The following is an 11,217-nucleotide window of genomic DNA, read 5'->3' as shown; positions in this document are numbered from 1 at the left end:
TCCAGTCTTCGCGAGGCTTGCAGAAGGCCGCTCCCAACCTGTCAACTTTGAGGTCAACGGCCATCAGTACAACAAGGATACTATCTACCCGATGGTATATATCCTCAGTGGTCAACTTTTGTGAAGACAATCTCAAAGCCCCAAGGTGAGAAGAGAAAGAGATTTGCCCAAATGCAAGAGAGTGCTACAAAAGATGTGGAACGTGCTTTTGGTGTGCTTCAATCCCGATGGGGCATCGTTCGATACCCTGCACTGTCATGGGATGAAAGGAAGCTTTGAGAGGTGATGACTGCTTGTGTGATCATGCACAACATGATCGTCGAGGGCGAGCGTGATGACAGTATCTTCGACCAAGGATTTAATTATCAAGGTGACAATGTTGAGCCCCTGCACCAAGAACCGGCCACGTTTGATCAGTTCTGCCAGTTCCATCGTGAGCTGCGTGATTGGCACATTCATAAGGCTCTTCAAAATGACTTGGTTGAGCATGTCTAGGAGCATATTGGCAACCGATAGATGTATTTGTTCGTTTTATGTTCATTCAAGACAATTTCGATTTGGTTGTAAAACTATCTTTATTAGAGACAATTTTGATTGGGTTGTAAAACTATTTTAATTTTCAAACAATTAATATTTGAACATGCAAACTTGTTTTCATATGAAAATATGAGCATTTTTAGGCTTGGCGGACGAGATGGGGGCAAACGGATGCGGCCGCGCGCTGGGCGCACGGCCATCACATCCCAGGACAGGCCCGGACACGACCCCATCCCCTATCCAAACGGATAGAATACGGACAAAACGGACGTCCGTTTGGGATCGGACGGTGGAGTTGGCCTAATAATTAACAAATGGAGCCAAGCTGGCATGCATTGCCAAAAGAACCCCCGGGCCATGCACGCAGTCGTTGCATGTGCGGTGCTGGGGCCGGCCGGGAGGTCGCCCAAATTGCAGCATCTTTGACCCGGCCGATACTCAAAACGCGTGCGTTCCGACCTCCGACCGCTGCTGCATGCCGCGACGGACCCGGGCCTTCCAAATATTTGAGCCATACCCAGGGTCAACGCACGCTCTACACCGTTGACTGGATTTCCTCTCGATGCGCGCGCCATGTTCATGTGTACTGTACGTACGTGCCATCATAGGTGGTGGTGTGGGCGCATCGCACGTCTGCTGGGCGGTATTTCATTTCAATTTTTATTTGCGGCGGAGTTCATTTCAAAAATATTGATCAAGTGGATCGGATACACTTCCCAATTGCCATGATCCAGATTAATAACTCTGCATGTCGAGGTCAATTTTTGCTACTGATTGTTTTGTCGATTGCGACAACTAGGTTACTCTATATATACTCCGTATATGCTAGTATTACTTTTTTTAGGCGAATGCATGTATTACTTAGGTGGGTGTTTGGTTCAAATCACATCTGAGGGAAGATGTTTATTGGCACACTATGGTCTTGCATCACAGACACTCATAATGTGTGGCAAGAATTTTTTTTTAGACTTGCCAACTTGTGGCTTCAATTTTATTAATGTAAGCTTAGCCTTTTTAATGGAATTTTAACTAGTAACCTTAGCCAAGTCCAGGGAAAATGTGTGGCAAACCGTGGCGTTGATAGGCCTATCACAAAACGGACCCATAATTGCCCTCAGCCCATAGAGGTCCAAGCTAACATAAAGTTTTTTTTTCACAAAAGCATGTGTTTAGAACGCTCATCGGTGGTCGACCGGTGGGAGGCCCCAATCTGTCACCTAGCGTGCTGCCCGAGCGCGCGTGTGTTTCTTCACCCCACCCTATCCTTGCTCCCATCGGCACGGACACTGGGGCATTTGTGCTGAGCGTGCGTTTCTTCACCCCACCCCCATCCTTGTTCCATCGGCACGGACATGGGCCATCTTGTGCCGAGCGTGCGTTACATGCGTCGTCGACCATTTATCAAGGTGCACAGTGTAGTGTAGTGTGTGTTTGCTTGCTATCTGTGTGTTACGCGCAGGATATAGCGATGGTTTAGAGACCAAGCACCATGCAGCCTAGTATTTCACATGCGTCGTTGCCCACGGAGCCTAGTATTTTGCTGAATGGTATATATAATTGAATACGATTTTGCGTCGTTGGCCCATTTTCAACAATTTTTTCTTCCAATTTTACTGTTCATCCTAAGCTCGTTTGAGCTCGGAAGCAGAAGAGGATTTCTGGTGACAAAAACAAAAGGCTCCCACAGGGGCCTGGAAAGCATTTGCTAAAGGCGGTATGGCGAACTCTGGCATCCGCTAAAGCCGGAGGAAACGGAACACCGGCAGTGGCGCCGTGGCACCATGTGGTCTGTCGGCCGGTCGACGAGACGATGACAAGGGTAGCCTCTGCTTCATGCAAGCGAACAATCTCAGTCCTCGTGCATGTGCCGCTGCTCGACCCATCCATCGATCAATCCCTTGAGCAAAGCATAGCAGCGTACATAAGCATGCCCGGCCTCAGTGAGCCACAAGTTGGACTCTCAGCTGCAGCACGGAGTGTGGATGCACCGATAAGCCGATCGGTTCACACGCTTATGCTACTATAATTAGCTAACTAATGGAGCCATGCATGCATTGCCAAAATAATTAAGTAACCCACCTCCGGGCCGCACACGCATGGTGGATGCATGTGGCGTCGGCGTCCCGGGACCGGTACCGAGCGAGCTAGCGGCGGAGGCGAGAGGTCGCGTACGTGGGCAGCGATTTGACCCGTGTGGTACGCGTAAGCGTAACGCGTGCTTTCAGACCATGCTCCCCCGACGGACGGACCCCGGCCTTAATTTGACTAGGTCAACGCGCGCACCTCCGCTGACTCGCCTCCCACCCTCTCGATGCCCGTGCCATGTGCTACCGATCCGTCGTATCACCGGCCATCACCCTACGGCTGCTGCTGGCTGCAGTTCATTTGAAAAAAGAAATTGATCAAGCATGGAATCTGATACTGATGCTCTTATTTGAGAATCATGGAATCCGATACTCTGTAAGGAGGAGATTGATTTGCCCTGCTGGGTGTTTTGGTCGACTGTAACAGCCGGGTTACTGCATGTGTATGCGCTAGCTAGTGGCACGCAGTAATACTTAATTGGTGTCAGCAGGTACAGTCCACTGTAAGTAGGCAGCATAAAGCGAAAAGACAAATACAGGTGACGCGTTCAGATCGCGCGTCGCGGTAATAATAACAAATATTGCAAGCAGGGAGCTCGGTTTGGTGGATTTGGATGATCAACAAGTCAAACCACCCATCGTATGTGCATGTTTCATACTAGCAGCAGCAGCAGCAGTGCTAATCCGACATCTTCCTCACTGTGGCGCGGCAGAGCGAGAGAGAGAGAGGGTGCTGCCACTCCAGCTACTTTCCTGCACAGTACTATCATTAGTTACTCAGTGCTACTAGTAGTACTCACTCACAGGGGGAGAGAAGACAAAAACAAGTGACAGGCCTCCACCCCTAATTGCCTGTTGCACCAAATGGCCAATCTACCCCTCTGTATAGCCTACCTTACCCTGTAGACCGAGGTTTTGTATGTGATTGAATTGAGGAAGGGCAACGCTATACCAACATTAAAAGCATCTCCACTCGCACCCCCAACTGACCCACCAGGGCAACCTTTATCTCGCCGGCGACGAAAAAAAAAACCATCGCCATCCCCCTCCCAGGATGCGCCGGAGTCCTCAAGTTCCCCCAGGCGAGCTTTTCGGCGCTCCATCCACGCAGGCGGGGATACCGGCGGCTGCGCACCTACCACGCCCGCCAGGTGTTCGTTGTTTTGTCTGCTCGGCGATGGACTTGGACGACAAGGAGGCATTCGCGACACTGCTGGAGGAGGAAGCTGATGCCGATGCCGATGCCCAGGACGAAGAGCACCTCATGATCCTCGCCGCTCTGGTCGGCCTATTCGTGAGCAATGCAAAGCCGCGGCGAGGTGGATCGGCGCCGGGCTGGCAGAAGGCAAAGCAGAGGCATCGATTGCAGGGCTACTACTTGCTCTATGCCGACTACTTCGCTGCCGCTCCACTACACGCCGAGAAAGTATTTCGGCGCCATTATCGGATGAGTCGAAAGCTCTACCTCAGGATTGTGAATTTCATCTGGGAGTTCGACAACTACTTCAAGTGTAAGAAGGATTGCACCGGCACACCTGGATTCACCTCACTCCAGAAGTGCATGGCAACTGTGAGGATGCTTGCATACGGAGTTCCCAGTGATATACTGGAAGACTATGGATGCATGGCCGAGTCCACCACCATTGAGTGTTTATACAAATTCTGCAGGGCAATGGGGGCAGTGTTTGGACCATAATACTTGCGATCACCCAATGCTGAAGACACTGCCTGGATCCTAGCACAGAATGCGGCAAGAGGATTCCCTGAGATGCTTGGAATCATCGACTGCATGCATTGGGCATGAAAAAACTGTCCATTTTCTTAGCAGGGGATGTACAAAGGCGTCAAAGGAGGTTGTAATGTGGTATTTGAGGCAGTGGCCACACCGGACCTCTGGATTTGGCACTCCTTCTTTAGTATGTCAGGTACTCACAATGACATCAACGTACTGCAGTGCTCGAATGTATTTGCCAAGCTTGTTGAAGGTCATGTTCCTCCGGTGAACTTCGAGGTCAATCGACGCCACTACAACAAGGGATACTACCTAGCAGATGACATCTATTCGAGATGGTCCACATTTTGGAAGACTATCTCAAACCCTGTGCCAGGAGGCAGGAACTCCTACTTTGCCAAGTGTCAGGAGGCTTGCGGGAAGGATGTGAAAGCGGGCATTTGGTGTGCTCCAATCTCGATTTTCTGTTGTCCGGTACCCTGCTCTGACCTGGTCGAAAGATCAAATGTGGGAAGTCATGACTTGCTATGTCATCTTGCACAACATGATCATTGAGACCGAGCAAGAAGAGCCAGTGCTTGACACTAAACCATATTACAGGCAGGGTCCTCTTGCCCAAGTTGATCACCAGTTACCGGCAACCTGGCCTACCTTCCTGAATATGCGTCAAGAGTTCCGAAACCCACAGACGCATCAAGAACTGCAGCATGATCTGGTGAAGCACCTATGGAGGCTTAAGGATAACGCCTAGCTTATTTGTGTTCAAATTATGAGTTTGATTTGTTGAACTGTTTGATTTGTATTCATTTGTGCGATGAAATATGTGACAAAAATTAGTTAGTGTTGAATTTATGCCGAATATTTGTCGAAATTGGCCAATTTGTGCTGAAAGTGGACCGAAATAGACGGCTGAGGGCGACCTTATTTGTTACCTGCTTTACGCAAACAGCAACGTGGAGAGTCATTAGTGAATCATTAGGGGAAAGGGGCCACTCACCTGAAAATCCATGGGGGCCGAGAAGATTAGATAGGCAGCTTTCGTAGATCTTGGTAGCGTAGCGGGTTGTGTAGTTGTAGGATCATAGGTTGATGAATTTGAATTTTAAAAAATATGCATGCACCGGCGCACGGAGTTGAGCCGTGCCCGTACGTTGCGTGCTCACTTGCTTGCACCCAGCTACGAGAAAAAGCCTGAGAAGACCACTCAGGTGGTAGCTAAGCACTAGTGGTAGTCAACTCAGCCGGGTACGTACGCAACGTACTAGTAGAGTAAATTGCACAGAAGTACCACAATTGGGGCATTAGAAGCAGATTGGTATCAAGATTGGTAATTTTTACGTGTCAGTACCAAGTCTGGGGCAAACCGTTACAAAAAGGTCTAAACAGCGTATAAACACGTATTGACGGTGTATCTGACCGGCGGGCCCCGCCTGTCGGGTGCCGACGTGGCATGTTTTCGCAGAAACCCCCCTGTTTCGCTGGCGCTGCTGTTCGTCGTCTCCACCGCGGTGGCACACGATCTGGATCGAGGGAGGAGCCCCTCGAGCCCAAGCTCCTTCGCTTCCCATAACCCCCGCCCCGCCCTGGCCTCCTCCTCGCCTCGCCGCCGGCCGGCCGTTGGAGCATCACCACCAGCGACCAGGACCAGGCCATCCCCGCACCCTGCCTCTCTCCTTCTTTTCCCCGCACCCTGCCTCTCTCCTTTTCTTCTTTCTTCCATTTTCTCTTCTCTCTCTCTCACCCGGAGCTCTCTCTCTCTCTCTCTTGCCCATTGGACAGGAGCCCGACGTCAAGCCGCCATGGATGGCCTCCTGTAGCTCCAACCCGACGCGCCGCCTTGGTTCCCGGCCAATCCGCGCTGGAGAGCCTCAGATCCGTCCATCCCCTTCGTTCCTCGACGCCGGAGCCCCTGCATCGCGCCGCCTCCTCCCCTTTGACCGCAACGCCCCAGCGCCCTACTTCGCCGGATCCGGCCTCCTCTGCGCCTCCTGTTCCTGCGCCCTACCTCGCCGGATCCGGCCTCCTCTGCGCCTCCCGTGCCCGCGCCCTACCTCGCCGGATCCGGCCTCCTCTGCGCCTCCCGTGCCCGCGCCCTACCTCGCTGGATCCGGCCTCCTCTGCGCCTCCCGTGCTCGCGCCCTACCTCGCTGGAGCCGGCCTCCTGTGCGCCTCCCGTGCCCGCACCCTACCTCGCCGGATTCGGCCTCCTGTGCGCCTCCCGTGCCCGCACCCTACCTCGCCGGACCCAGCCTCCTCTGTGCCTCCCGTGTCCGCCTGACCTCATCCCAGCCAGCGCAAGTTCCCTGTTCGTGCTGGAGACGACGAACAGCAGTACCAGCGAAACAAGGGGGGTTTCTGTGAAAAACATGCCACGTCGGCACCCGACAGGCGGGGCCCGCCGGTCAGATACACCGTCAATACACGTTTATACGCTGTTTAGACCTTTTTGTAACGGCTTGCCCCAGACTTGGTACTGACACGTAAAAATTACCAATCTTGGTACCAATCTGCTTCTAATGCCCTAATTGTGGTACTTCTGTGCAATTTACTCGTACTAGTACTAGGTACGACCACTACGTTGTTTTTGCCTGCTGGAGAGGACAGGGCGAGCGAGCACGTGACGACGTGATTGTACAAACACTAGTCTATACTCCCTGAGTTGAAGGCCGCCGCTCAGAGATGGGCCGAATTTCCACTTCCACCCCGCATCCATCCCCATGCTCCATCTACTATTACCAGTCGGTAGCAGTCAGCGAGTCACGAGCTCTTCCTTCCCCGTTCCTCACTCCAGTTTGAACCCAACCCGCCGCCCACGCATTGCCCTCCATCGCCATTGCCCACACGGCGTCTCTCATCAGTCATCACACCCCTATAAAAATGGAGGGCACGACGCCCCGACACTTGTGACGTAGACATTCTCCTCCCCTTCCAGTACACGGCACGCCACGCCACTCGCCACTCTCACCGTCTCCACGGTCTCACTAGCACTACTCCATTCCACTGCAAGCTAGCTGCTCCGTCTAGAGCTTCGGCGAGGCAAGGCAATGGCGAGCTCCCGTGGGCGGTGGGCGAGCCCCGAGCGCACCGTCGTCTGGACCGAGCCGCCGCCCAAGACCACCTCCGCCACCACCAGGCGTCACGCTCACGCCCACGCCGCACCGCCCGCCAAGGTGCCCGTCGTCTACTACCTCTCGCGCAACGGCCAGCTCGACCACCCGCACTTCATGGAGGTCCCCGTCTCCAACCCCCAGGACGGCCTCTGCCTCCGAGGTACACGCTCTGCTCCGCTCTCCTCTGCCTCCTCTCGCTTCAGCTCCCTGCCAGTCATGGAGTCAGGTTCTGCCTCTGCTTAATTAACAATGTCTGCCGATGGCGCAGACGTGCTGGACCGGCTGACCGTGCTGCGGGGCGCCGGCATGGCGGACGCCTACTCGTGGTCCTCCAAGCGGAGCTACAAGGCCGGCTACGTCTGGCACGACCTCACCGCCGACGACCCCGTGCACCCCGCCAGCGGCGCCGAGTACGTGCTCAAGGGCTCCGAGCTGCTCCCCCTCCTCCCCGCGCCGCCCTACCCGCGCGACGCCTCCGCCGGCTCCTCCACCTCCAGCTGCCAGGCCGGGAGCGAGAACAACAAGAAGATGCCCGCAGCGGGCATCAGCAGGGCGCACGGCCGGCGCAAGAACTGGAGCTCCTTCGACCTCGGGGAGTACCGGGTGGCCGCCGCGCGGGGCGGCGCCGGGGCGGACGCGGCCACGCAGACCGACGAGAGACGCGGCCGGCGCCGGGGCCCCGAGCCGTCGCCGCCGCAAGAGCCGACGACGGAGCTCGGCGCGGACGAGATCTCGCCCCCGCCGTCGTCCAGCAGCCCGGACACGCTGGAGACGCTCATCAACAACGACGTCCGCGTGGCCGCCGCATCGAGCACCGTCGCCGCACGCCGGGGGGAGGAGGACGCGGGCCTGGCGCAGCAGGGAGTGATCGCGGGCGGGCGGATGCGCGCGTCGGCGGTGCTGATGCAGCTCATCTCCTGTGGCTCCATCCCCGCGGCCCCCAAGCGCGAGACCGGCCCGGGCGGCGCGAGGTACACGGCGGAGCGCAGGCTGCCGCGCGGGCGGTCGGACCTGAGCAGCAGCACCGGCGGCGCAGACGGGTTCTCGGGCAGCATTGGCGTCGGCGCAAGCATGGAGCGGGAGTACTTCAGCGGCAGCCTGGTGGAGACCAAGAAGTCGGCGAGCGGCGACCGTGCCGGCCACGGCGGGGAGCTGGGCGCTCTGAAGCGCTCGTCTTCGTACAATGCCGACAGGTAGGAGCTCAACCTTGTTTGGGAGAGATTATCTTATCGTGTGCATGGTGAGCCTTGGCCATGGTGAGTGAGGGACAATGGAGAAAAGTTGTGCTCTAGAGTCACACTGAAAAAAGCTACTTTTTGAGAATCCAAACTCCCAAACAATACTTAGCGCCATGTTGTCTCTGTCAAACTGCCATTGCTGCTAGTCTTAGCTAGGTGCTGGATGCTTAGACAATTCAGAAAATTTGCATCTAGCCTCACACTGAAAAGCTACTTTCGGAGTACTTGGCACCATGTTGCAACTGCCAGTCTCTGAATCTGGCATTGCTGGTAGCTAGGCTTTAGCAGTAAAATGCAGAACGATTCCTTTCAAATCTTACTAGATAGCTATGCTCCTTTGTTTCTCTCTTTCTTTCTGAGGTCTGAGTGATGATGAATGATGATTCAATTGAATTGTGCGTGCAGGAGCAGAGAGTCCACGATGAACACTGCTAGTACTACTACTACTAGTGGTGGTTGTAAGCTGGAGCTTGCGGCGGAGGAGGTGGACGGCGTGCGCGCCCGCTGCATCCCCGCCGGCAGGAAACCCAGCGGCGGCAGCAGTAAGAAGTCTCCGACCACCCACGTCCACGTTAGCAGCAGGCGCGGTGACCAGCCGGAAACCACCGACGACGGACGGACCGACTGAATTCACCGATGAAAACTCAGACATACTACTACTAGCATCAAAATGTGGATCGAAGCGCGTGCACTGCAGGCTGAACGAATGTCTTGCCACGGCACGAGCTCTTGCATCGACACCCCTTTCATTTTTTATCTATTACCCATTTCTGGAGTAGCTAGCGTAGAATTGAAACTCACTTGTATCAAGGTGTATGTAGAATGTAGTGGCACGGCATGTGTGTCTGAACTATAACCGAGCAGCGTGGCATATGCAGTGTTTGACTTTGTGTTTTCATTTGTTCAAACTTCAAAATGAGGTTGCATCCATCCCCATCCCCACCCCCAGCTTATCTTGTCGTTGCAAGCTTGGACCTACTCTCTTGCTCGTATGCGGCACGAGGACCCTTTTCTAAAAAAATTGCGGCACGAGGACGTTTATAAAACTAGGACCCCAATAACTGGGGAGCGTCTCTCTGATCCCAATACGAACCATATATCCTCTGTAAATGATCGATTAAGGGAACAAAATCGTTCCCTAGGGAATTTAGGCCAAATCAAGCTTAATTTTTGCCACAACTTAAAAACTGATAGGGACCTCATATGGTAATACAACAAACAGCAGGCAAAGTGCCATGATGTACATAATAATAGAAGGGCAGTCATACGCGCTAGCGCACCGGCCCAAGTTTGGGCCGGTCAGCCTACAACCGTGCGATCTAGCAGGCAGGAGCCGTCCGATCCCCCCTCCCCCCACGTCATATCATCTTCTTCCTCCCTCCCCACGCTTCAGATCCATTCGGCGCGATGTGTCCCTTCCCCAGCCACTGCATGCGTGTGCTCTGTCGAGAATAGGAAGCATCCACGTCCTCTCCCTCGCCGTCGCAGCACCCCGGCCCGTCCTCTCCCCTCCGTCGCCGCTCGTGCGCCCACAGACTCGTCCCCGGTTGAAGCTTTTTTAGCCTCTGGTTGAAGCTTTTCCTACGCCGATTGAAGCAATTTTCCATGCGTGAAGCTTTTTCATGGGGGTTGAAGCTTTTTCCACTATGCCTGTTGAAGCTTTTTCCGCCGGCGGTTGTAACTTCTCCTAGGTGAGTTGAAGCTTTTTTCCATGTCAGGTTGAAGCATCGGCGCCCGTCGTCTGCCACGCATGTAGCAAAAAGGTCACCGGTGGTAGCAAAAACAGGATGTGGTTGTAGCAAAAAAAGGATGTGGTTGTAACATTCCCCGTGGTCACCATGGTCACCATGGTCACCACTGAGGGAGGAAAAGCCGGTTCCAGCAAACCGTGACAACGGTTCCAGCAAATCACCAAGCTGGTTGTAGCATTTCATCGATTTTGTGATGGGGGTGCTTCTAGCAACCGCGGTCTCTGGTTCCAGCAAAATACGACGCCGGTTCTAGCAAATCGTGATGATGGTTGCAACATTGTCGTGGTGTCCCCACCGCGCTCCACCGCCGCACCATTAATCAGGCTCACCGTCCGTCGTGTTGACGCTCAAAAATGGCATGATCGCGAAGAGTGACTTGAGTCTATAATGGGATGAGGCTAAAATTATGATTTCATGTCACCATTTGATGGCCCTCTTCAAGATGATCAAAAAAAATATGAAGATGGACCAAAACGGAGCTCAAGTGCAAAAGATATAACAATTTTGGAGATACCCGTGTTGACACCAGATTGAAGAATGGCATGAAACCTAATTAAGACGGACTCGGATGGAAAAATTTACAAATGAAAAGTTGTGCATCTCGTCGAAACGGTGGATTTTGATATAAAAATCGTCTTAATCCGAGGTCGTATGCAACCTGTGGAGGCAAAACAAGGTCAGAAACAGAAGCTGCAGAGTCATTTCGGACCGACCAAGTTGATTTGATCGGTGAGACTGAGTTGGTCCGAAAATTTACTAGAGAGT

The 11,217-nt window shown here is 53.8% G+C and overlaps 1 protein-coding gene across 1 annotated transcript; it reads left to right on the top strand.

The window, feature by feature from the left end:
- The first annotated feature begins 7,136 nt into the window (after window positions 1-7,136).
- LOC119282738 (protein UPSTREAM OF FLC-like) lies at window positions 7,137-9,599 on the top strand. Its single transcript, XM_037562860.1, has 3 exons — window positions 7,137-7,623; window positions 7,732-8,656; window positions 9,107-9,599. Exons 1-3 carry the CDS (start codon window positions 7,398-7,400, stop codon window positions 9,327-9,329), a joined length of 1,374 nt encoding a protein of 457 aa, XP_037418757.1. The 5' UTR covers window positions 7,137-7,397; the 3' UTR covers window positions 9,330-9,599.
- The last annotated feature ends 1,618 nt before the right edge of the window (window positions 9,600-11,217 follow it).

Source organism: Triticum dicoccoides, chromosome 3B (genome assembly GCF_002162155.2).
Source record: "Triticum dicoccoides isolate Atlit2015 ecotype Zavitan chromosome 3B, WEW_v2.0, whole genome shotgun sequence".
Lineage (NCBI taxonomy): Eukaryota > Viridiplantae > Streptophyta > Magnoliopsida > Poales > Poaceae > Triticum > Triticum dicoccoides.
Note: the sequence above shows the minus strand (reverse complement) of the source record. Positions and strands in the feature narration are given on the sequence as shown.

What these genes read in the sequence shown, in the direction of transcription:
- LOC119282738 (XM_037562860.1), top strand. Translation starts at nt 7,398, where the DNA reads ATGGCGAGCTCCCGTGGGCGGTGGGCGAGCCCCGAGCGCACCGTCGTC. An exon ending in GGACGGCCTCTGCCTCCGAG is followed by an intron (nt 7,624 to 7,731) that starts GTACACGCTCTG and finishes CCGATGGCGCAG; the next exon opens with ACGTGCTGGACCGGCTGACC. An exon ending in TCTTCGTACAATGCCGACAG is followed by an intron (nt 8,657 to 9,106) that starts GTAGGAGCTCAA and finishes TTGTGCGTGCAG; the next exon opens with GAGCAGAGAGTCCACGATGA.